Source organism: Anser anser (genome assembly GCF_964211835.1).
Source record: "Anser anser genome assembly, chromosome: 3".
NCBI lineage: Eukaryota > Metazoa > Chordata > Aves > Anseriformes > Anatidae > Anser > Anser anser.
Genome location: NC_139722.1, coordinates 81,230,452 through 81,254,229, shown reverse-complemented (window position 1 = coordinate 81,254,229; position 23,778 = coordinate 81,230,452). Strand labels below are relative to the sequence as shown.

The following is a 23,778-nucleotide window of genomic DNA, read 5'->3' as shown; positions in this document are numbered from 1 at the left end:
ACAGTGTGGAGACATTTAGACTGTTTAGTACCCTACAGCAATAATGTAGGCTCAAAAATAAGTCCATCTCTGTTCTAATGCATGTTCTTGGACCATCTTTGTAAGAAGTTGCTGATCCTTTTCATTTTCCATCCGATGAATGAGAATCTTAAGTTACAAATAAAAAAGAAATTGACTCAGTAATCCATACAAAATTAGTGTTTTACCCAGAAAATGCCATTCATTTGTTTGGAGAAAAGAGTTTCCACTCTGAACTCAAACTTAAGCCCTATCTTTTCTTGCCCAGAAAATTGCTTCCTTGTCCCTGAGCATATTTATTCCAACAGAATGATTGATTTATGGAGTATTTCATTCAACTATTTTTTATTTTAAGAACTCACTTTGCTGTAACTTTATGTCAATTAATGCTATGTAAGTTAAGTGCTAAAACACAGCCATTGTGCATGGATTAATGAATATGCAGAACAGCAGTCAGATTTGATAAAGTCATTGTTCTGCCCTTGAAGGGAAAGGATAAGAGGGAAAAAAGCAGATGAGGAATAAAAAAGTAAGATATTATCATGAATTTTCTTTAAATGGATATGCAGAAGAAATTATAGAAGTAAGACCAACAGGTCAGTATTAATATCTACAGTGCTTCATTGGAGTAAGAGAACAGTGAATGGTGACTGCTAGTTAGAAGGAACTTGCAACTAAAAGTATTATTCTAAGCTACACTATGATGACTTCCCATACTGTCCTTTTTTCTGCCTGTCTTCTCCATCTCTCACCTCTTCCCAAGAATTTTGTTTTTTCAGGCTTGAGACTTTGACCTGCTGGCAAATACTTTTGTTGTCGTTGTTGTTGTTTGTTTTGTTTAGCATAAGCTGACCTAATTTGCTTGTTGAACAACAGGACAAAGTTATTATTGGAGTTGCTTATGATTGCATGGACAAGATGGTTTATTGGACAGACATCAGTGGCCCTTCGATCAGCAGAGCTAGCCTGCATGGTGGGGAGCCAACAACCATCATCAAAACAGGTAACAGGACTAAGTTCTTTGTCTTGCTACCTCCTAGTAATGGTATTAGAGACACGAGTTTAATAATCTATAATTCCCAGTTGTTGCCTGAGCTGTAGCATCACAAGTGAGTGCTATTTTGATAAACAATAACCAGAAAACCTGGTTAATGTAAAATGAAAAAAAAAATCCATTTCCTGTGCAGTAGCACTTCATTGCCTTTCCACTACTGAGATAAGTGAGAAGTCTGATCTCTTTATATAAACTAATTTTAAGTCCAGAAGTGCACAAGAGCAGGCTGGAACATACGGGTAGACTAAGCTCAGATTGCTGTAAATAGAGACGTTATTCATGCTTACAATGATGCAATGCCTACAAGATGTAAATACATGAAGAAGGAAAAAGCATAAATAAACATGATGTTAACAGTTGATTTAGGGTTTTGCTGGTTTTAACACAGGGTAGTCGTGCCTTATATATCTATGAAAGCTTTTCAACAGTCAGTGGTTGTGCAAATAAAGGTGATTCAGTAAGTATAATGTAGCTGGATTTTCAAAATGCTTTTTGAAGTTCTTTGCAAAGAATAGGCTTGCTGGGAGAACTGAGGGATGGTTCTCTGCTGGACTGACAGCTTCTTATTGAATGAGTAAAAGATAGTAACAAGGGTAGCAGTAAATGGCTGGTGCCATTTGTGATTTGAAATGGAGGATGATGGGTTGTCAGCTTTCTGTTGAATGACTAGTGGACACAATCAAAACTAAAGCTGACTGAAGAGTTGCAGAAAGATCTCATATTTTGGTATGCTCACGTTGAATACTATCTGTGGGTGTCACTCTGATTTTGTTCTGGCAAGCAAGGTAGGTAATCTTTTGACTGGCTGAGATTTGGTTTTCTTTAAGCATTTTCTCTCCTTCTCTCTGCCTGTCAGCTGTCTGTTGTGCTGGGGAGTAACGGATGAGCAGGGAGGCTGAAGAGGAGAACCCCTGCTCTCTGTTCATGGGCTTGGGGACTGAACAGCTGAAAGGTGGCTAGAAACTGTTTCAGCTGCGAGTTTCCTTGTCTCCCAGTTAAGTTGTAAAGTAAGAACCAGTAAAACTAGTCTCATTCAGTTCTCACCCTTGGACCTGCTTGAGGCTTCAAGAATTGGGCTAGAGGGTAATGTGGGGTTGGTGCTTTTAAACATTATGTCCTGTTCTTCTATTTTTTCCCCCAGGTCTCTGTTGCTCAGTGCAGTTTGTGTTTGTTTTCATTAGAACAGTGAGTGTAAGCCTGCCCATCTACAATATGAAAACTTTTCTTAAAAAAAAAAAAAAAAAAAAGGTTAAGGGAAAGGACAGGTTTAGCGAACGCCCCCCCCCCCCCCCCCCCCAAAAAAAAAAAAAAAGGGGCAAAAATAGCTAGCGGCACTTTTTGCATGCACACGTATCCTCAGGATTGTAGAACACCTGTAAAGTCAAGTCACTGGAGCAGGTGGCCCTTGCTTTTGATCTTTTTCAACTGTTGTCACTAAAGTTTAGGAAGTTGACTTGGCAAAATGATCAACCAGTTTTAAAACTTTACAATAATCTTGCTTTGGTTTTCTTTATCTGTTTAAGTATCTCTGCCTGGAGTACGTGCTTCAGAATAGCCAGTTTGCTGGGGCTCCATTCAGGCTCTCAGGGGCAGTGGAGAGGGGGGAGCAGCCGGGATCTTGCCATTGTCCTGGGAAGGGATAAGGGAGGGCTTAAAGCCATCCCTAACCGCAGTAGCAACTATGGTATTTCTGTACAACTTGATGGCTGAGGTATTTGTAGGACTTCTTTTTCATTCCAACACATTCAATCTAAAAGGGATTCTGACCCATAGTGCAAGCATGTGCTTGTATAAATACAGATTCAGTGGGGCAAGGATTTCCAAATTCCACTATTCAAGTATTTCCTCAGATTCTGCACTTTTTAAAAGTGAGGGAAATTGCTACTGCTAAAGATTTTGTATAGATTTAAATTGGTCTCTCTAATGCTAGAGTGTGTGCATGCATTAAAAGTCTTGCAGTGTGTACAGTATTTTAGGAAGATTAGTGAAGACTTTCAACTCAATTTTATTATTTTAAGTAATTCAAGGTGCTTACAATGTAATGATGCCATGTGGAAACTTCATTTTTTTGATCTGCTACAAAAAGTATTGTGTGTGTAAAGACACATCTCGTGATTTCTGTTGTCCTGTTGTCCCCGTACGATGTGTGTGGCATTCCTGAAGAGATGTTGAGCAGTGCTATGCTCTTTACTTTCTGTGAAATGTTAACTGGTTTGATAAGGAATCAGAACAATATAAGGCTGAATATTCAGTATTTGAGTATCTCAATGCTGTCCAAAACTGAAACTTTAAAATTTCAGGAAATGGGAAAAATGCCTCACTCTCAGAAAACTCATGAGAGTCTTGTCATAAACTATTATTTTGTTTTGTTTTGATATTTGTCTTTTTCCTCAGGAGAGCTACAGCTGCTTGCTGCGTTCTTCTGTTCATGTGTATTTTTGTGGAATGCACTTTTTTTGTTATTATTTTTTAAGTTCTTGCGATCCAAGTTGAGTTGCTTTGCAGAAACATGTTTTATTGTGATGCTCCATCCAGTTCTCATCTATTCCTGCAGCTGTATAGCCTTTGGAGGCTTTCTGAGCTCTGCAGCTGTGTAGGCAGGTCAGGAAGTAGAGCTTCCCTCTTTGTAGTGATTGCCTAAATTATATCAGCTGTATGTGTCTATGTCTGTTTCCCAGGGGTAGAGCCTGTGACTGTATCAGGCCTGATGACAATGTAGCAGGAACACATTTGTGCCTCTTGAAAGACTATATCTTAATTAATCTTTTCCAGCTTTTCAGCAATGAACATACATCTAAAATGATGTGTTCAGGTTAAGTTTAATCCACCCTGATGAGAGAGTAGAGGCTGTTTAGTCTGCCGTGTAACTGTTGTTCACAGCAAAATTGTATCTCTGTCTGGTGTTCTGGACCAAATGCCTTTTCTCCAGAAAGGCAGTTTGTGTTGCGATCTGTTTGTTTAATGGCTATCAGCAAATAAACCTGAGAATTAACAGAAGGCTAGCTTGCCACATACCCTCATTCCTGTACATTCAAATGATGTGTGGATCTGCATTTGAAAAAAATCTATGACAGATGGCTGGTATGAAGGGCCACTGCCTATTCTGGGGAGTGATCACATGCAATTCTTTATTGCTTTTGGAACTGAATTCGGAATAAAATTGATTTGTACCTGTCTTTGGCTTCACTACATCCTGCACAACCTGCCTACTCTATTTCAATGAACCTTGAAGAGTGTAAGGCAGCTTTTCAACAGTGGCTGAATTAAACTTCCAAGTGCCATATATTTATTCTGCATCCTTCATGTGAGTTAGAAATTACTAATGCTAAAGCAGTAGGTCATTATCTGTTGTTTCCTGTTGCTTTTGGAACAACTAACTGTCCAAGAAAATCTGCGCACATACAGTTCTAAAACATGTTCCAAAAAGGGTTGCTGTGCAAAAACAAAGAAGTGGATCTAAATTCCGTCAGTTAGCTAACATCATTATCTCTAGTCCTTTGAGCTTGGTTATCTTTACGTATTGCATTTGCTAAACTTCGTATAAAATCCAGTTCTCAGAGGAGTGCAACATCCCCCAGTACCAAAGAGGGGGCAATATTAAAAGTTTTAAAATCTATTCTAGATCCTGACTTGCTAAGGAGGGTAGAATAAGTTGTATTCTAGCCCAGCGTAACATAAGACATGAAGCATGAGTGTCTTAACAATTCAGGCTGTCTGTGCTGTAACCCTGACTGAAATACAGGTGAAATCCATGGCTTTTATAAAGGAGGTGCTCACAAGAAGGGAAACGTGGGCCGGGGGAGGTTTGGGGAAAAAGCTATCAAGCTGGGAATTCCCTCACTCTGCTTTAACCCAAGTCAAACTGCTTTACTTGTTCCTGTGTAAGTGCCAAGGAAAAGCCAAAGTTCAAAGGTGTGAGGATGGGAAAGGAAGCACCAACGCTTGGAGAGTGAAGGGGACCTTGTTGGAGGTGGGAAGGAAGGTCTTTGAGAAGGCAGGAACCTACTCTAAAAGGTGTAGAGCTCTAGGTTGTAAAATGTTTCTGTTTACTGCTTATCAATGGTCTTGCTTGTTTGGTCAAACCATTTGCTTCATTAGGCCTTGCTAATGCAAATACTCTTCTTGCCCTCCTAACAGTCCTCAAGTCTTGGTATAGAGCTTGTTGTTCCCCTGCACAGGGGGCTAAGGTGTTAAACGTGACCTGTAAAACACCACAGGGTGTTGAAACCCTACTGTCCTGAAAAGGAGGCTGACTGGCAAGGCTGTGATGTTAGACAGCAGTTTCGGCTAGCTAGCACTTGGGCACCTTGGTAGTGATCAGAGGGGTGTGCAGCTCTCATGGTGTAACCTAGCTGCATTAGCTGTTTTATTAACCTAGTAAATCAACACCCAGAGAGTGCAAGAAATGAAGAACTGGGGAAGCTGCTGCCTAGCTGTTATGCTATTTTGCCATCCCTGCACCAATGAGGCACTGCAGTGCCCCAGCCGATTACAGATCAGTTGCATTTCAGGGCAACGTTCTTGAAAATCCATGTCCAGTAGTAACATAAACAAGTCATCTTTGTTGTGTTTATTGGCACTGCGTTTGCTGTCCTTCTCTGATTACAGATAGATCTTTTATTTATATATCAGACACATCTCCAAGGGCTCTTTGTGTTTATAAAAGTTCTGTGTATTTAAACTTCATAAGGCAAAATTCATATTCCTCTTCCAAATGATGCAAAGTGGCTTTTGTTGGACCACAGCCAGAAAACTGAAAGAAAACTTCTCTTTTAAGAGCTGAGAATGCTTATGAGGCCGATGTTGTATATTGGTACAAGATATAATGTCTAGGCATGATTTTTTCTGTTCTCTTGCAGACTTGGGAAGCCCTGAGGGGATAGCTGTAGATCATCTGGGTCGCAACATCTTCTGGACTGACTCCCAACTCGATAGAATAGAAGTGGCTAGGCTGGATGGGCGCCAGCGTCGCATCCTTTTTGACACTGGCCTGGTGAACCCCAGAGCAATTGTTGTGGATCCTGTGAGAGGGTACGGATGCCTTTTCAAAATATACATGCAAAGCTTGGTTTTATAGAATAGATTTATGCATTTATTTATTTAACAGCAGTGTATACTCTGTGTCCATGTATTAGGCTGTCTGTAGACAATAACAGGACTATAGTTCCTTAAAACAATGAACAAAAATGGAACAACCCACACATGTCCTGTGTCTGAGTAGTAGGCTTGAAATAAAACTTCTAAAATGCCCGCTAGGTAATACCACAATATTTTGATGAGAGATTTGTCCAATACTTGTTTGTACCTTGCTTTCAGTACATTGTTTGCAGGATGACAAGCACTGCCCTTATCTAAAATATGTTTTTTGTAAGATTACTGGACTAAAGTACTAGATGAATCAATTTGATATTTTAATTTCCATCATGACAACCATTTTTATTGTACAGTGTTCCTTCTTTGAAAACTTGTAGAGTGTCATTATTTTCATTATGTCATCATTTTCACTTCTGTCAGTTTGAGAGGTCCTATAAGGCTTTTATTTGAAGAAGCAGATAACTTCATATTTTAAAAAGAGAGCAGTCACAGAAATAGCTAAGTGAGGTATTAGTAGGCAAGTGTAAATGTTTTCAGGCTATGGTTTCAGTCTGTAAAAATGGTACTGTATGTACTTTTATGTAGTCTTTAATCTGTTGACATTTTTTTTAACCCATGAATATTTGAAGAAATATAGGGAAAATTAGAACTACTAATGCTGGATGCCTGTTGATTAATGTCTGACCTTGCCTGCTATTTTTGTGGTGCAACTTTCTGTAACCTGGCTGCTACTGAGAAGAGAATTCAGTCAAAAAACTCAGAAGCTTAGAAGCAAAGAAACTTTCATTTCAGTCATGAATTGCTGCAAAGCTGTACTAAATGTTTGCTTAATTGATATAATAGCCATTTGAAATGCTCTTACATGACAATTAATTTATGAACAAATGTAGCATATTGCTCAGGGGGAGGTTTTGGAAGAGCATCCTCATTCCAGATGTTTGCAAACAATGTTTGTAGCGAGAAAGAATGCATATGGCACTTAAAAATTTGAGTGACAAAAATTAAATGGAAAAGTAATAGCATTGACTTCTTGCATTCACGTAACATAAAATAAACATTTCCTATATGTCACATAATTGTGGGATGAAAACATCTGTGCATGTGCATCAAGTGACAGCAGAGTAAGGAAAAAGAAACGCACTTCATAGCGTGAGGGAAAGGGAGAGGCACAAGCATAATGAGACTGAGGGGAGACCAGTTCCATGCAGAAACCCCCTGACAGCGTAGGGCTCTGGGGTCTGGCTTCTGTCTCATAGCAGATGTTGTTAGGTAGGTTTAGGGATAAAAAAAGCAAAGGTGCTTGCATTGAGGGACCCTCTAAATTCTCAGACCCAGAAAGTATATTCAAGGAAAAAAAACCACTGCTAACCAATGACCATTAATAATAAAGTATCAGTGAATTTACGGCCTTCTCTGGGGTTCTCCTCTGACCATAGTCTGCTCTGATCACTTCCATTGCATACTGCTTAGTATGCTGACAAGAAAAATGTAATTTTGAATGAATTCCACAAATGCGTGCCAAATGCTGCTGCTGTTTAACCTGAGCAGACGTGACGGCTGGTGAGGAGGAGTGTTAGGGATGTATGTTTTGACCAGTCCACAGAACTGTTGCAGTAGAGGTGGTTTTGCCTGGCATCTTGCACATAACCTAAATGATATAGAAAAAGCATTTCTCCTTGTGTGTGTGCTTGTCTTTCTTAGTTTTTAATGGGAGTATAACATTTGACATATCTTCACTATTCTTTTGTTGCTTCCATATCCAAGGGCAGTGTGGTCCTTCCTATGGATTTAACTAATCTGGGGATGATGGTGTTATTTCTGTGTTTTTACTGTTTTCCTTGATTACAACAATCCTTTGAGATCAGTCACTGTTTTAATTTTTGCCTTTTTCTTCCTCTTAAGAAACTTGTACTGGACTGACTGGAACAGAGAAGCTCCTAAAATTGAAACCTCATACATGGATGGCACAAACAGGAAAATACTCGTTAAGGATGATCTGGGATTACCAAATGGGCTGACATTTGATCCTTATTCCTCAATGCTGTGTTGGGTAGATGCAGGTAAATAGGTGTTGAAATCTATCTTCATAATAGTAGTATAATAATTGTCCAATCCTGAAAGGATGCCCAGCCAATTAATACTTATAGCTCTTTGGGCTAAGTCTTAGATTTCATACCTTGCTTTTTGGCTTTAATAATCTCACTGTACTTGTTCATATGACCACTGTTGAGTTCACATTAGAGGCTGTAAGCTCAAAGACTTTAATTCTGACCAGAAGATTTTCCAGGGATGCAGCAGGTTTATATCTGTGTGTCTTGCATGTGGCTTTATGTTTAGATAGTATTTAGGCCTTTGGGGAAGTTTTGTTTTCATAGATGATAGTTTAAGACCAGAAAAGAACACTGATCTGTCTAATCTACAGAACATCACCTTGGCATTATTGTTCTAAGCCCTGTAACCTGTTGTAAGGTAAAGCCTGGCTTATATTTGACTGAAGCAACCCTTGAAAAAGCAATTCATACTGTATTTAGAGATCAAGAGATGAAATTCTGTCATTGACACATTGCTGGTTTCCTGCCAGTGTCTTACCCGTTCAAAAAAAAAAAAAAAAAAAGCATGCTTTTAATCCTCATTTCAACTGTTCTTTTTTGCCATCCTGCTGTCTTTCCCACTGTAGATTCTGCCAGAGATCTCTTCCTATGGATGTCCTTTTATACTTCAAGTCACCTTTCAAGTTACTGATAAATTAAAAAGATCAAGCTCTCTCTTTCACTGTAAGAGAATTTCTCCAGCCTTCATATGTTTCTCCTTGTGCTGTCTTTCTTTTTTCCTCTCTTCTTCTTTTGTTCTCAGATTAGTCTCTTATCCCTTTTTCTCTTAATTTTGAAACCCACTACTTAAGAAAAATCTATGGGTGTTTACGTTCTCTAGCCTGTTTCCGAGGTGTGTAGTAGACTTAGAGCTAGACCTTTTAACACCCTTTTTGCATCGATAAGTTGGATGTTCCTCCTGCATGGAGGGTCTTCATGGACACATGGGTCTTCATGGCCCAACCCATCAAGCTTTTTGGGAACGTGTTTACCAAACTCAACTTGAAAAATGCCTTCCAGAGGAGGTGGAACTTGGCTAGTGGCTGAAGGATCCCTCCAGAATGGAGGAGACTTTCTGTCAGCTTCTACCCCAGCCTGAGGATGCTGGTTTCTGTACCAAGAGTTTCAACATGTGGGCAAAGTCACAGCTGTACTGGATGTTTGTGTTCCAGTAAGTTAGGTGCTGTGCTAATTACATTAGCACTAGAGTACTTTGCCATCCAGTCTTTGGCACGTGTGGCAATTTGGCATGGGAAGGGCTTTGTCTAAGCAGCAAACTGAAAGACTTCCAGGAAGTTTTATTCTGTTTATGCTTGCATGCTTACACTTACCCTTTATATCCCTTGAGAGCCCTCTTGGTCTTGTTTTTGAATAAACTGAATTGTTTCACTACATGCAGGTACAAAGAAACTGGAATGCATGAACCCTAATCAGTTTGGTCGACGAAAGATTGTTGAAGGAATTCAGTATCCTTTTAGTGTTACAAGCTATGGGAAGAATTTATACTACACAGACTGGCGCAGGTATGTTATCTGCTAAAGGAATTATGGAATGCTTTATTCTGTTTTCCTGTCTCATAGGAACTGAAGTATTTGCTGCATTTCTCATGTGTGACCTCTCACACATTTCTTTTTTTCTTTTTTTTCTCCTGGCAATAGCTGTTGCAGGGCGGAGTGAATCTGCAGAGTTGATGTATTGATGTTGCCAGTTAACCGAGTTTTCTTTTTTTTCAGCATATTGGTTTGTCCTCTAAGAAAATGCTTTTAGCACTGAACACTTTTGGGAAAGGAGTGGGAGTTAACATGTTTTCCTTATGGCTGTACTTGCTGCATTGTAGAGGACAGAAATTAGTCACTCAAGGCCTTCCATGCTCAATGTTATCTGACTGTTCAACCAGAAATAAGAAGACACTTGTACTGTCTTGGTGGCGCTCTTTGTTGCAAGTGAACTAAAACATTGAAAAATGATTGAGACTTTAGAGTTTATATATTTAAAATATGTGTGCTGGATGTTTTTCTGGAAATACATAGTATTTTCTTTTGAGGTAAATGGTTATGTGGGCTTATGTTCAAATTTGTATACAACTGATTCCATCAATTGCAGCAAGAAGAGCTATTAATGAGCATGATTATTTCTAAGCTAGAACCTAATAGCTGGGAAATGCTATTCTGGGTACTTAAGAAACTGTGTTGCAGTTGTGTCGTCTTGAGTGCTCTCTTGTTTCTAGGGAAAAAAAATTACTTATGACCAGCTGTATTCCTTTCAGATAAAATGCTTCATCTGAAACACAACATTGTCCGTAATCATTATGTGTAGTATCTATGTAGTCTATGTCACAGAACATTTTGGAGGGGCAGGATATGCAATGTGTCAAAACTACTACCAGAAGTGTTCCTGTAGAGGGACATCTCCTGTGTTGGAAGTACCTCCAATAAGAGTAAGCTCCTTTTGCTGCCTAGCGTGAGGGCTGTGATGTACTTGAGTTGTCCATGAAAGCTGAGGTCTTGGTGGATTTTTTTTCTGGCATCACTTCCTATTAGTCAAAATAAAGCACTTCCAGATCTCTTTCTTTTTTTTTTTTTTGATTTGTTTTGTTTTTCCCTGTACTTACACATCACTTTCTCTTGTATGTGGCAGGGATGCTGTTGTAGCAGTGGATCGCATGGTTTCGATAGAAAATGATAACTTCCAGCCTCACAAGCGCTCCCGTCTCTATGGAATCACTACAGCCTTTGCTCAGTGCCCAGGAGGTAATCCTCATTTTTTTTCCAGATGCGCAACACCTTAGCCTGTAAATGAGCTTAGTAGCAGCTCCCACTGAAAGGCTTCCAACTGATATAGATGGTTATTTAAATCTAGTTATTGCTTAGATTTGTGTCTTTGAATTACTAAAAATCACATATGTATGTGTTGTTTTTATAGAAGCAGTTATTGTGGTTGCCATATCAAACCAGAACAGGGAGAGAAGGGGCCTGTTCTTTCCTTTATGGAAGGACAGGTGTATGATCAAGATGAAAATCTGACATGGCAAAAGCTGCTGTCTTGTCATCATCTAAATCGAATACTATATTTGTAGTTAGAGCTTATTTACTTTTTTAAAAAAACTTTGAACTATAGAACATAAACTTTGAACTATAGAAATATCATGGTCTTTCATCCTTGATTGGTGATTTTAAAATGAGAATGTTCAGAAAACAGCAGGTGGTAGAGTGGGTGGACTGGTCTTTCTGTTCTGTTGAATGTTAAGTTTTTCAGCTACTTTATTGAAAAAACCCTTGTGAAGCTGGGAAGAGAGGAAGTTGATAACCTTGAAATAACCATTTGTTCTTCGGGAAGCAATACCACAGTTCAGTTATGTTCTTCTTATCAAATCACAGTTAGGAGATGAGTTCACTCTTTTGTTATTACGATGTGGCTAGAATTACAGGAGTTGTGGTATTTTAACTTCAGGCCTAAAAAAAATCTTAAGATAGTTTCCACTCAAATTACTCAACATGTATAGTAAAAATATAACTTAATCGCATACATGGCTTAGAGCATTAAAAAAATGCATATGAATATCGTAACTAAGAAACCAGTTATTTTATTAGTACTAGTTAATATCATTAATCATTTGGTTGACTAGTTAATTATTAACTAGTGGTTAACTATTAACAAGTTAATAGTTCCATAGTGATAGGCACTGTATAGCAAAATAACACTGTGTGCACTAACTAAACGCGTATAAAGTTAGTAACCTTGGCATCATTTCTGTCTCATCATAGGTCGATTTCAAGTGTTTTTCCTCCTTCTCTGACTGATACCTTTGCCCTCAAAACCCACTGCTTGTAGATCTCTTTCGTTTTACCCTCAACATTAATTCATTCCTCCCCATACCCCCAATATTATTTTGTTTTCACGAATCATTCCTCAATGTTTTTGTAATGGGTGCTCTCCAGGAATGACATCCTGTAGCCCTGTAGATTTGGTCCTCATATGTTGCGTTTCCCCTGTTTCCTCACTCACCCTCTCTTCATTCTAATGTGTGTGACCGCTCGGCCAATTTATGAAGTACATTTCAGAAACAGATTATTTTTTTCCATGTTGCCTCTCCTGCTCTGTCCTTATATCTGGACCTTACTTTGAGGGGAATATCTGAAGCTAACACAGGGGATATGATGAATTCCATCTCCCCAAAGCATAGTTTTGTTTCAGTCTGTCTCGTTCTGACTTTGTTTCTCCAGTGCAGTCACAAAATCTATGCTTTTTCTGTACACGTGTTTTGGATTTTTTGTGGGTTTGTTTTTGCTGTTCTTCAACATTTTACATCTCTTCTCTTTCAGGACACAATTACTGCTCAGTGAATAATGGTGGTTGTACTCACCTCTGCCTGGCTACCCCAGGAGGCCGTACTTGCCGCTGCCCTGACAACACAGTTGGAGTGGATTGTATAGAAAGAAACTGAGCATTAAAACAAGCTTTCCAGTGGCAGGCACTTTTTGGAAATGTGATGTAAACAATTCACTTCTATAAATACAATCAGGCCCTAAAGATAAATGCTGCGTGCTGCTGACAGCAAGCAACAATGCATGTATGCAGACACACACAGGCAATGACTGTTTTGTAGCAGTTAGGCAAGACAGAGCTAGCCAGCTTGGGTCCAACTGTACCTTATTCCCTGTAATACTACCTTCGTGCTTTTAAATTTAAACGTAGAGGCCTTAGTTGCACCTGTGCTAGGCTAGGAGGAAGTGTGTCCTGACAAAATTAAAGTACTGAATATAGAATGGAGTAAAGGATGGTGGGATTCTGAGACTGGGTTCTACCTCGAAGCATGCAGCATTTATCTGCACAGTGGTATGGTGTGCTTAGCCCTTCACATGTGTGATCACATACGTGACTGGGCTGTATCTTTAGCAGAGAAGCAGCCAGAGATTCCCAAGGATGAATAGATGTGGGTGGGAACGCCCAGTAATATCACAGATATAATGCCTAACTCCATTCATTCCCACTACTAGTCTTTACACTTTCAAAACTTGAATCTAAATTTTTGATTCTTGTGTTGCAGAAATACTTTATCCACATGCTGTAAGGATAGTTCTCACTAACCTCATGATCCCTTTCCACAGCATGTGATTCTTGATTGATAGTCAGCACTGCTTAGTGGATGTATTTGAAGTTTTTGCTGGATTTTGAGAGATTTATTTTAATTCTGTCTGATGTGGATTCTGGAGTAGTTTCCTAAAATCCACTAAACAAACTTTAGACATAGATCTCAATTGCTGATAGTTCATCAAAGAATGGATGTTGATTCATTTGGAGGTGTTTGGTTTTTTTTTAAAGAGAGAAAGTCATATTTGTTTCCTGAGAAGTTTAAAAATAATATTTCTATGTTTGATTCTATGAGCTTGAGAATGATCTTAGAACTTCGTCATAGCTATCTTTCTTCTTAAGCTAGCCACATCATGCCTTGTCATAGGTGACGAGAAACATGAGAGTTAAAAATCTCATTTCCAGAAAGGTCAGCTGTGTCTTGGTGCTTAAAAGACAAAAGGTGGTGATGCCCCATTTGTGTGCCAGTGTTCAGTAACAGCAAAAAGGTATGTTGAAAGTCTAAGCAAAATTGTAGCATGTTTTCAACATCACAAATGAGTTTGGAGATGGGAGGCAAAATCAAAATTCATATTCTTAATGTCAAAGTAGTAGTACAAAGCCAAGAGTGAAGTTTATCTTCTACATTTTGTATTGGGAAGGAAGCTTATGTGCAAGCCTACTTCTGTCAACACACATTTCACAGTAATGTGATCTGAGCAGTAAGCTGTTAACACCCCTGTTTCCCTATTCCCTCTTCAGACACTACAGTAAGGCTTCCTAGAGAGCCAATTAAGCTTCATACAGAGCCACAGTCTTAACTGTGGCATCTTCCTCTCTAATTGTATATTTATCATAAAAATAGCAATGTAAACATTTTAAAGATTTTTTGTATAACTTTTTATAACTTTTAAATCATTTTACTCATACACTTAATCAGGAATGTCTTACTGTAAATATCAAAGATGTGTTGAAATGAAGGTGCTTGATAATTCTTTCTCCAGAATTGTTCACATATCTGGTGAAATATTAAAGTTTACACTCTGTACAGATATCTACAGTACAGTCAATAAAAATGTTGTTTTTTTTTTAATTTTCTGTTAGAAAAAAAAAAAAGTCCTACCTGCAGAAGGAATATGGTACGTGGTGTCTCAAATCTCTTTTCCTATAGATTTCTGGGTTTTAACTAACTCTCATATGGTGTCTCAAATCTCTTTTCCTATAGATTTCTGGGTTTTAACTAACTCTCATATCTGTTGATGATGCAACCGTATAGGGGAGAAAGTGCTGTTGGAGATTTTGTATTTTAAAGCCCGTAGGATACTTTTATGTAAAACAAATGGGAGAGCACTAAAAGAACATAAAATTTCCTCTGTTCTGTGACTTGGATGACACAGACTTTTTACTGGTTGTTAACTTGTGTTCAACTTTGTTGGGTAAACATAATTCAGTTACACCGTATGTCAGTCTTCTGCACTGGTGGAAATACAGGGCAGGGAGTAGAGGAAGTGACGGCCAGAATTTATCCCTCTCTTCAAATGTGCCCTGGGTGCAGAGTTTGAGAATGATGGGGGTGCTTTGTTGCTGCAGGCTGTGTGTGTGTGTGTGTGGCTACGGGTGTGCTGTGCCTGCAAGGCAAGGAGGAAGCTAAGCAATGGGGCCTGTTGGAGGTGGCGATGCTGAGGTTTAACTCTTACACTTTTACTGCTACAGTACGTCAGGGCCAGGGTCAGGTCTGGATGCAGTGATGAGCACCAGTGATTGCCAGGCAAATCTGTAATGATGAGGCAGGCCTGCGGTCAAGCTGGTGGGTTGGTCTGGTGGCCAGGGTCTGGATCAATAGCGTGCATGGCTGTGGCACAGCTCAGGCGAGGCTCAGGGTGAGAGCCTCAGCTAAAGAGCAGCCTTCAAGGGAAGGAGGTTGCCCTCAGTGAGGCCTCCCAGCAGAGCTGTTTGAGGACAAGCCTCTGCTGGGGTTGCTTTGCGTTTTCTTCGTACATCCTCTCAGCCAGCTGGCCTTGTGCAAGCAGCTGAGCTGCTAGTGGTGGGAGTGTGCTCTGGGTCATGACACTGACGTTTCTTTATTCCTATAAATTCTTGCTTTCTCACTGAATCTTGCTAAATCTTTGGCCTCTAAAGTATTCTGTGGTATTGAGTTCCTCATTTTAGTCACGGTGCGGGGAGGAATCAGCCTTTCAGATTTGCTATTGGCCATTCCAGGGGATCTGTCTTGTGTCTATCATATTTTTTTTAGTTAAATGTTCACAAGTGTTTTGAATGGGACATAGCAGATGTGATTTCCTCTATCTAAGCATAGACAGTTAATGACATCTTTTTATAACACAGGGCTTTCTCATGCTGACCCAGATCTAATTCACTTACCCAATTCCTGTCCTGATTGCTGCTTATTGGTGTCTGACTGTTGTAGTCTTGCTCAGGCACAAGTATATTTCAGTTATGTTTTACACTGTGCTTTGGGTTAAAAAGGTATTGGAAAATGGGATTTCTTTAATTATTAAAAATAAGTTGTTATTAAAAGCTGGGATTGGTAATCATGTCAGTCTTGCTGTCGTGTTTGAGGAAATGATTAAATGTAATTACAATTCACCCTTCTTTTTGCTACAAAAAAAAATGGAGATTCACAAGTTTTCCTGGGAAGGAGAACAACTCCTTCGATGGTTAAATGAAAAACAAAATACTCGAGACTTTTGCAGAGGTAAGTTAAATGTTTTTTGAAATTCTTCTGTTTAGATCTTCCATCACACGTAAGATATTAAACGGTAACACCGTTATTAATGTTTAGCAATGATGTAAAAAGTTGCAAGCTGAAAGTAGTATCGACTCCCTGATGAATTGACGGGATGGTTCAGCCACCTTTGCATCTGAAGGGTGTTTGAAAAGCCTACTTTACTCACCTATTAACTTCTAAAGAACTTTTTCCTCATGGTTAAAGTCCAGTGTGGCTTGCTGAAACCCAGCATCCTGTCCAGTATTGTTCCAAGCTGGCAAACAGCTTACTGTGCAGTTCTCCAGTTGCACAATTTTGTCACAACATATTAGATTTTTAACTTGCAGGCATATAATGAAGAACGACAAATGATTAGTAGGGAGTAAGGGCCCCTCGATGACAGTGTCACAGTGCATCAGTTTAACCTATGGTTAAGTGGAAACCATTTCTTGTGTAGGATTTCACAGTGTATTGCTTGGAGATCTTGCTGAAGGAAAAAAAAAAAAGGGTTGTGAAACGCATATGGTTATAGAGAATACAGTTGTGAGACACCCCCTGCTTGGTCTGTCTGTAAGTACTGAATATTATGTCCAGTATGCAAGTCCCCAGCTGGGGATCTGACAGCAGTTTGTTCATTAAAAAACTGAGTCACCTTCTTTATTTAAATTCTGCTGCATATGAAATCTGTCCTTTATCCAATAAATAAGTTTAGGATAGTCTGTCATTAAAATAGGGGAAAGATTTGAATATTTTTTCCTACAGATATAAATACTGAAGACTCTGGAGCTTTGCTTAACTAACATGATGCTCAGCTGCCGGTGCAGCGAGTGGGCTTCCCTGCTGCTTTGTGGCAAAGCAGGAGGAGCTGCAGTAACATTTGATGCTCTTTTTTTGGGTGAAAAATTCTGGAGCTGACAAATGGGGGAAAGCTGCTAGTCTCGCAATTAGCCCAAATGGTGTATTTCAGCCTTTGGCTTCTTTGTTTTAAGCATGCACCAAAGCCAATTCAGTTTGTGGTCCCTTTGCTCTGGGCAGGCAGTGTTTCCTACACAGCGGGGCGTCTGGAACACACACGGGGCACACAGGGTAGTTGTGTAATGCAGGGCCTGCGACATGAGAGAAGCGCTGCCTGCTGCACAGATGTTGGCGGGGCGTGCCTTGTGGCAGCTGCAGGTCTGACCCAGGAACTTGTGCCGCAGTACTGGGGATGGCAATGGAAATCCTCCCAGGAGCTGAGTGTAGGGTTATGGAGAAAGCACAATTGTGGTGAAAGGCAACTGAAGGAGAGACAGATTTTGAGGCAGTGGATGGTGATGTGTGGGAAGTTTGGGAGGTGGGAGGAGCAATTAGCATGAAGGTTTTAATGCCTTTGTGGTCAGTACACCGCAGGGGGTAGGGCAAGGGAGATGAAGCCACAGAATCACTGAGTTACAGTAGATTTTAGAAACCTTTCAAGTCTCTTTTCCCCCTAGTACCAGAATTTCCCACTGACCACAGCACTCTCTTGGGGCATTGCAGGCTAAACTGTGAGATCCCACATCCAATTCTGCTTGAACATGAAACTCAAGAGCACAAGGCTTTGTTCTTCTCGCCTCTCTTCCCTGCTTTATGCAGAGGAGAAACCTGAGCAGACGGCAGAAAAGAGCCAGAGCTACAAAGCACTGGTCTGTCCCCAGGCTTCAGGGACACCTCCCACCAGACCAGGTTGCCCAAAGCCCCATCCAGCCTCGCCTTGAACACTTCCAGGGATGGGGCATCCACTTCTCTGGGCAACCTGTAAGCCTGCAACCTGACGATACATTTGTAAGCATGAGATTGTTTCTCTAGCAGTGTATTAGAGGCTGTTTTAGTGGTTGTTAACCATTGAGTAGATGTATTTCATGTATTTTTTAAGTGATTGCACTTTAATTGTGTATCTGAGAGGCCTGTTGTCCTTTTCTCCATAGTCTCCAAAGTCTTGGCGTTTGAATGGCAAACCACAGCTTTTTTTTTTTTTTCTTGGAAACAAAATAGCTTTCTAGGTTCTTGGCTTCCAAATGGCAGTGCAGCCATGTCACTGACTTCTTCAAAACAATGAGAGATTGATGTGCTGCAGTCGGTGTCTGTGTTAACCTAGAAGCCTTGTAACTCAGTTTTCACAGTGACATGCCACATAGGCATTTTTAGCTGAGCTTAACCTGAAGAACCAATGATCTTTGCATTTGTTTCAGTCTAAGTCCTGACTTATCTCCAAGCACCCAACTGATAAGGGTGAAGTCTGGTATGGCCTCTGTAGCAGTTAAATAAAATGCATTTGGTCCTGGGCTAAAGGTTTGGCGTGATGTATCTTTTCCAGGTAGACACATCTGTGCTCTGCCATGGCAGGAGCAACTTCCAGCAGCGTCAGAGGGCCGTGCTTTACTCCAGTTGTCTGTGACTTACACTCCTCTGTCTGATAGATTTTACTGCTAATTCTATGGATGTAGGAGTCTGGACTTGGCCAGGAAAGATGTTTTGAATGTTAACCATAGATTAAGACAAAGAGGAGGAAATTGTTTCTCTCAGGGGAAGTGCTGCCAGAGATTGATGTGCTCCCTGTGAAATCTCAGTCCCCACTGGGTGTTCCCTGGGATCCAAACTTTGTGAATACAAGTTGGCAGTACTTACATTTGCCCGACCAGGTCTTAGTTTGTCTGCTGGATTGTCATCTCTCAGCGGCAGCCATTAGAGTCTGAAAACGTATGTAAATTACACATTTGTCCTGGTACAGTATTTTACTACTAGTGAAGCAAGAAGCTTTAGGCTCATTTGTTCTCTGGTGCTCTGAGAACTCTATGCTCTTACAGTTACGCAATTTGTACTTTTCATTTTCAGCTTGATTTTTACTTGAATGAAGAATTGCAGAGGGAAGAGCAGCATGTTCTAGTATAAAAAACTCCTTAAGACATTGCCTAATGAACAACAAATGTAAAACAGCTAGGGAACACATTAAAAATTTATTCAAAGATTTTATCAGGAACAATGTTTTCTCCGAAAGCCTCAGATCTTTTACACATGACCCTTAATAACCTTGACTCTAGAAATCAAATAAAAAGACTTAACACACAGTATAATTTTTCGCCCAAAATTTAGCTTAAGTGTATTTAGACTGGAAGGAACCTCTGCAGTGTGTCAAGTCCAAAGCCCTGCTCAAGGCCAGACCAACTTCCATGCAGGAGCAGATTACTCATGATCTTGTCTGATCAACTTCTGAAATCTCTGAAGACGGAGGTGCTGCCTTCTCTTTGGGCAGCATCTCAGTACTGACCCATTTCAGTGCTGAAGTCCTGAAGCCCAGCGTTTCCTCGTAAGATTGATGGTGCAAGAAGGACCTTCATCTAGCAGATTTATATTACATTGAAATGAAGTTAGGATTGGTGCTGTCACAGGAAAGGGAGCCTTGTGAAACATTTAAATTAAAGATTCTGACACTTTGAAGACTGACAAGGTATAATACAAACATAATGATTAATATAGCAATCTAAAGTACAGTACTGAATGTGGAAATAAATGGTCATGTGTAGTGGAAGGCTGTGTGAGAGATAGGGTCTCATTTTCTGTATCTGTCTGGATTTCAGATTGTCCATTGGTTCCGTTCTGAGTTGCTCCTGGTCCCACGTGCTGGTGAGATGCTTAAGACAGTCAGTACAGTTACAGGATATCATTCAGGAGCAAATTACAGCTGAATGCAATATGCCTTCAGGCAGCTCACCAAATTTAATCCTTGGTATCAAGGTATGTCATCAAGTAGGGTAATACAAACAACGTATAAAAATTTAAGTACTCTATGATATCATTAGTTAAACTGTGCAGTTCGGTGGTTATTTATCATCCTCAGGTTAGCCACAGTGTTGTATATGGATTAGGTATCATTTTGTTAATACAAAATTGCCTAGTATCATTTAATTTACAGTAATTTCTGATTCAGCATGTCTGGTGGCCAGGTAAAATTACTGATTCTGAAGTGAAAGCCTTCAAGTAGAGTTTCTTTAAGTGCTTGTCCGTCCTCACGGGTTGAGAGGCTTCCCAGTGTTGAGCAAGAGAAAATCATTTGTTCTTTGTATCTTGGGACTGGTGTGCTGACTGGAACTCCAAGATGCATCCAGCTGCAGCTGCATCAAATGAAAAAGAGACTGGGCATCAGAGCAGGTTTTTTTGGCTCTTTGTAATTGCCTGGGTCCTGCAGCCCTGTTAGTTTGCTGGGTAGTCTCCTTACAACAACTCACTTGGGTCTAATTCTAGTCTTTTATATCAAAACAAACAAGTAAAATCAAGGTAGTTCTGCAGAAAATGTGAACTCCTTCGAATTACGCTGTTTGCCAAGCAAGGCAGAACACAGCTTTTGGATGTTTTAGAGTACGCTCAACGGTTTTAAACCCAAGGTCTGTAGGAGAACGACTGCATGTAATCTGACTGACATCCCTCGTGGTGGGCACACTGGTTTGTAATGCTCTTACAGGGTAAGGCTAATTTCTGCTTGTCTGTGCAGGGATCACTTTGAGAAGACATGAAAGAGTGCTCTTTTAAATTGCAGTCAAGCTGCCCTGAAGTCATGGGTTTCATCTCCGACTTGAGCTTCCCTTACAAGCAACATGGGTAGCTCTAATCACCTGTCCTTATCTCTCACTAGAGCTAATCAAAAGGTCTCAAGCTAGTTCTTGGTTTTGTTCAGCTATAAATCACTCCTTTCCCTGCTGTGACACTGAAGTAATTTGTTGTTGTTTTCTTGTGTTGGAACCATGCATGCTTTCGGAGACTTGCCATGCAAATAGCACAACTCAGCTGGAGTCACATTTTCTAGCCATTTTACTGCAGATTTCTATACAGATCAGCTGTGATGCCCTTTTTCCATTGCTCCTTCCTCATTTTCCTTGAGGGCTTTGTTTATATTCTTGCTAAATAAGGACTTTGAAGTGCCTTAACTCAGCTCATAAAGAGTTACTGTGCCCTCGTTGGCTTGGTAGTGAACGACTGAGGCCCCCTGGTGCCTGCTGTGTTAGCAGCTGGGGGCAGAGTGAAGCATTGCATATTTTCCAGGCTTGTCCTCATGTTTAATTATATGGGTAAAAGAGAAGTAAAGCAGAAGGAGAAAATGCTTCTTCCCAGTGCACACTGGTGCCTGGATCCTACCTCTTTGAATAATTGAATTTTATAGTTTTATTTATTTATAGTGTTATTTGACTGTTTTTCTTCAATGCTCTCTTACTGTCTTTGTCCTGCATTTGTCCTCACATAATAATAGCTTTACTGTAGCTCTCAAATGAGAGATACAAGACCACATATAAAGCTGCCCAACACACAGGAAGGGTTTCATTTTTTTTCCACACCAGCTTTCTTAATCCTTATTGCTTGCTTGGTTGAACAGTGGTGATGGTGTTTGCTCCCTGAATTGCTCCTTTCCATTTCCCCCTTACTTTTAAAAAGGACATTTTACATTTCTTCAGCCTTGGCTAGCCTTTTTTTATTTGCAGTTAGGGGCTGTGTAGTTCATTGCTTCTGTTTATGCAAGAATCCACATCAAAGACTTCATCTTTCCCAGTTTAGAAGATGATACAGAGATCAAAAATAAGACTTGAAAAGCCAAATCTCCCGGGAAAGAGGCTTACCCCAAATATCAGCAAAAGCTGTAAGAGCGAGCATTCAGCAGTCTTGGATGTTGGTTTTTGATTCGTGCAGGTGTGGTGATGTAACTGGACACCAGCTAGTGGCACAAGGTCAAAAATAATCTGATTACAGCCATATGTTGATCCACTCTTTGAAGTTTATTCAAGTGTTTATGGTGAGCAAAATGTTGAGTCTTCTTGCTGAGGATCTTTTGTGATCAGAACGAAAATGTATTACTTGTAATGATTCACAAATTCAGGAAATTAGAAGTCAGCTTCTTGCCAAATCATCTGTCAGTAGTGTGCTACCATTCCCAGTGCATTTATCATTTGAAATGGTTTTCCAATGCATACCACCGATTGGTATCTTGTTTAGGAGTAGTCTGAAGTGTAAAATTCAGTAATGTATTTGAAATCAGTTACTTCCTAGCTCTATGTGTGTGTATGTGGGGTGGTGGTTTTGTTTTGTGTTTTATTTGCTTTGTTGTTTTTTTCTGCTCTGATTTAAAAGCATGGTCTCTTTCAGTGCTTAAGAATGAAATGGCAAGGAAAGTTTGTCTTAATATTTGCAACACAGGCATTCCCTAATATTTTCTTAAAACCCCAAATATTCAGCTGTTCTGGAGAGCGCAGTGTCTAAAAAGGCAGAAGATAGTTCAGTGTTTGTTTTGGTTGTTTTTTATACAATCAAAAAGTTGTTAAGCCATTTGATACCATTTCCCCCTTTTTTGCAAATAAGGTATTACTTTTTTTGACTTTTTGCTAGTGCACTGCAAGCAGGATGCTAATAGATTCATTTTGTGTTGGCTATACAGCTTGACTGATAACTAGTGGAGGCTCTTGGCTGATAGTATGGCGTCCTTGTATTGCTTTCTTCCCAGTAGAATAAAGGTGAACTTAATAATTAAGAACAAATCTCAAGCTTAATTATGTGGAGTTGTTATATATTGTTAGTAGGCACTAAAACTGAGAGCAGTGATATGTCCTTTCTTTTCCTGAAGTCTGCAAGGACTTTTAGACAAGAATAAATAATTGTCAGAAGAAGGTAAAACTGAACAGAAGAAAACTTGAAATTCATGACCCTCTTCTCTAAAACCCGTATTTCTTTCAAACACAGGAAGGTGATAAGGATTTTGCATCTTGCTCCCTGGAGCTGTTTTCTCAACACCCATAGATCACCACCTGTTATCAGTGTATTTCAATTCCTTGCTGCATCTTACGACAAACATTCACTTCAAGACATTCACATTCAAGACAAGGTTGCTGTTTAGAAGCCCAAAGATCTTAAACTGGCATCTAATATCAGTGCTGCTGACAATAAAAAAGATCTGTCTGATAAAAAACAGACCAGCTGCTAGTGTACATCATCCAAATGTGAAAGTGGCATTCAGGAAGTGTGAATTCCAGTGCAATGCACTAACTTCAGAGACAGGCTGAAATCCAACACTTGACAGCTGGATCTCATTCTCCTTTATGAAAAGACCCTTATACTTAGCTTTAGGCTATGCACAGAAAGCTCGGCATGAATCTCTGCCTCAACGTGTGTTTTAACAGGCAGGCTGTACACAAAATGTGTAAAGAGATGATGAGGGGTCTCGCCCCAAAAGTCATATATCAGAAAACCCAGTAGATAGCCCTTGCCTTTTCCAGTAGCTCTAATGAACCACATGAAAAGTTGGGATCCATGTAACTCCTGGAGCAAACTTGAAATCTTTATTAAGTATCATAGCTTACACCCATCTTTACTCAAAGCACCTTAAAATACAGCCTCTGGGAACAGCTCGGGGGGAAGTAAACAGAAACAGGTAAAAAAAATATGTCCAGGAATCTCAGTTTACCTCTGTTATTGGGCTGCAGCTACCAGGATGCATTCGGGAAGGACCTGGTTTTGAAGAGGAGCTCAGCAGTACAGCAGCGGTGGATTTAGTGGCTTGCAAGAGGAAGGTTTTTCTCGGGTAACATGGGAGGCCGTGTGAAAGCTCTGGAAGAGAAATAAAGAATTGGCCTCTTGCTAGGGCAGAACTAGGCTGTGAAAGTTTTTTTGGAAGAAAGGACAAGAAATTGGTAAGAGAGGGTTAAACCTGAGGGTGGTGAGAGGAAGAA

The 23,778-nt window shown here is 40.0% G+C and overlaps 1 protein-coding gene across 8 annotated transcripts in view; it reads left to right on the top strand.

The window, feature by feature from the left end:
- The window catches only part of NID1 (nidogen 1), a 61,345-nt gene that overhangs the window by 29,346 nt on the left and 8,221 nt on the right, over positions 1-23,778 (top strand). For 4 of the 8 annotated variants that reach the window (XM_083828115.1, XM_083828112.1, XM_083828108.1 and 1 more), the window contains 6 exons: positions 895-1,021; positions 5,932-6,103; positions 8,069-8,226; positions 9,656-9,779; positions 10,894-11,006; positions 12,579-23,630. In XM_083828115.1, coding sequence (XP_083684241.1) covers positions 895-1,021; positions 5,932-6,103; positions 8,069-8,226; positions 9,656-9,779; positions 10,894-11,006; positions 12,579-12,700 — 816 coding nt within the window. In that variant the 3' untranslated portion in view covers positions 12,701-23,630. The remainder of the gene's footprint in view (positions 1-894; positions 1,022-5,931; positions 6,104-8,068; positions 8,227-9,655; positions 9,780-10,893; positions 11,007-12,578; positions 23,631-23,778) is intronic. The other 4 variants (XM_083828109.1, XM_083828111.1, XM_083828110.1 and 1 more) reach the window with 4 other exon arrangements.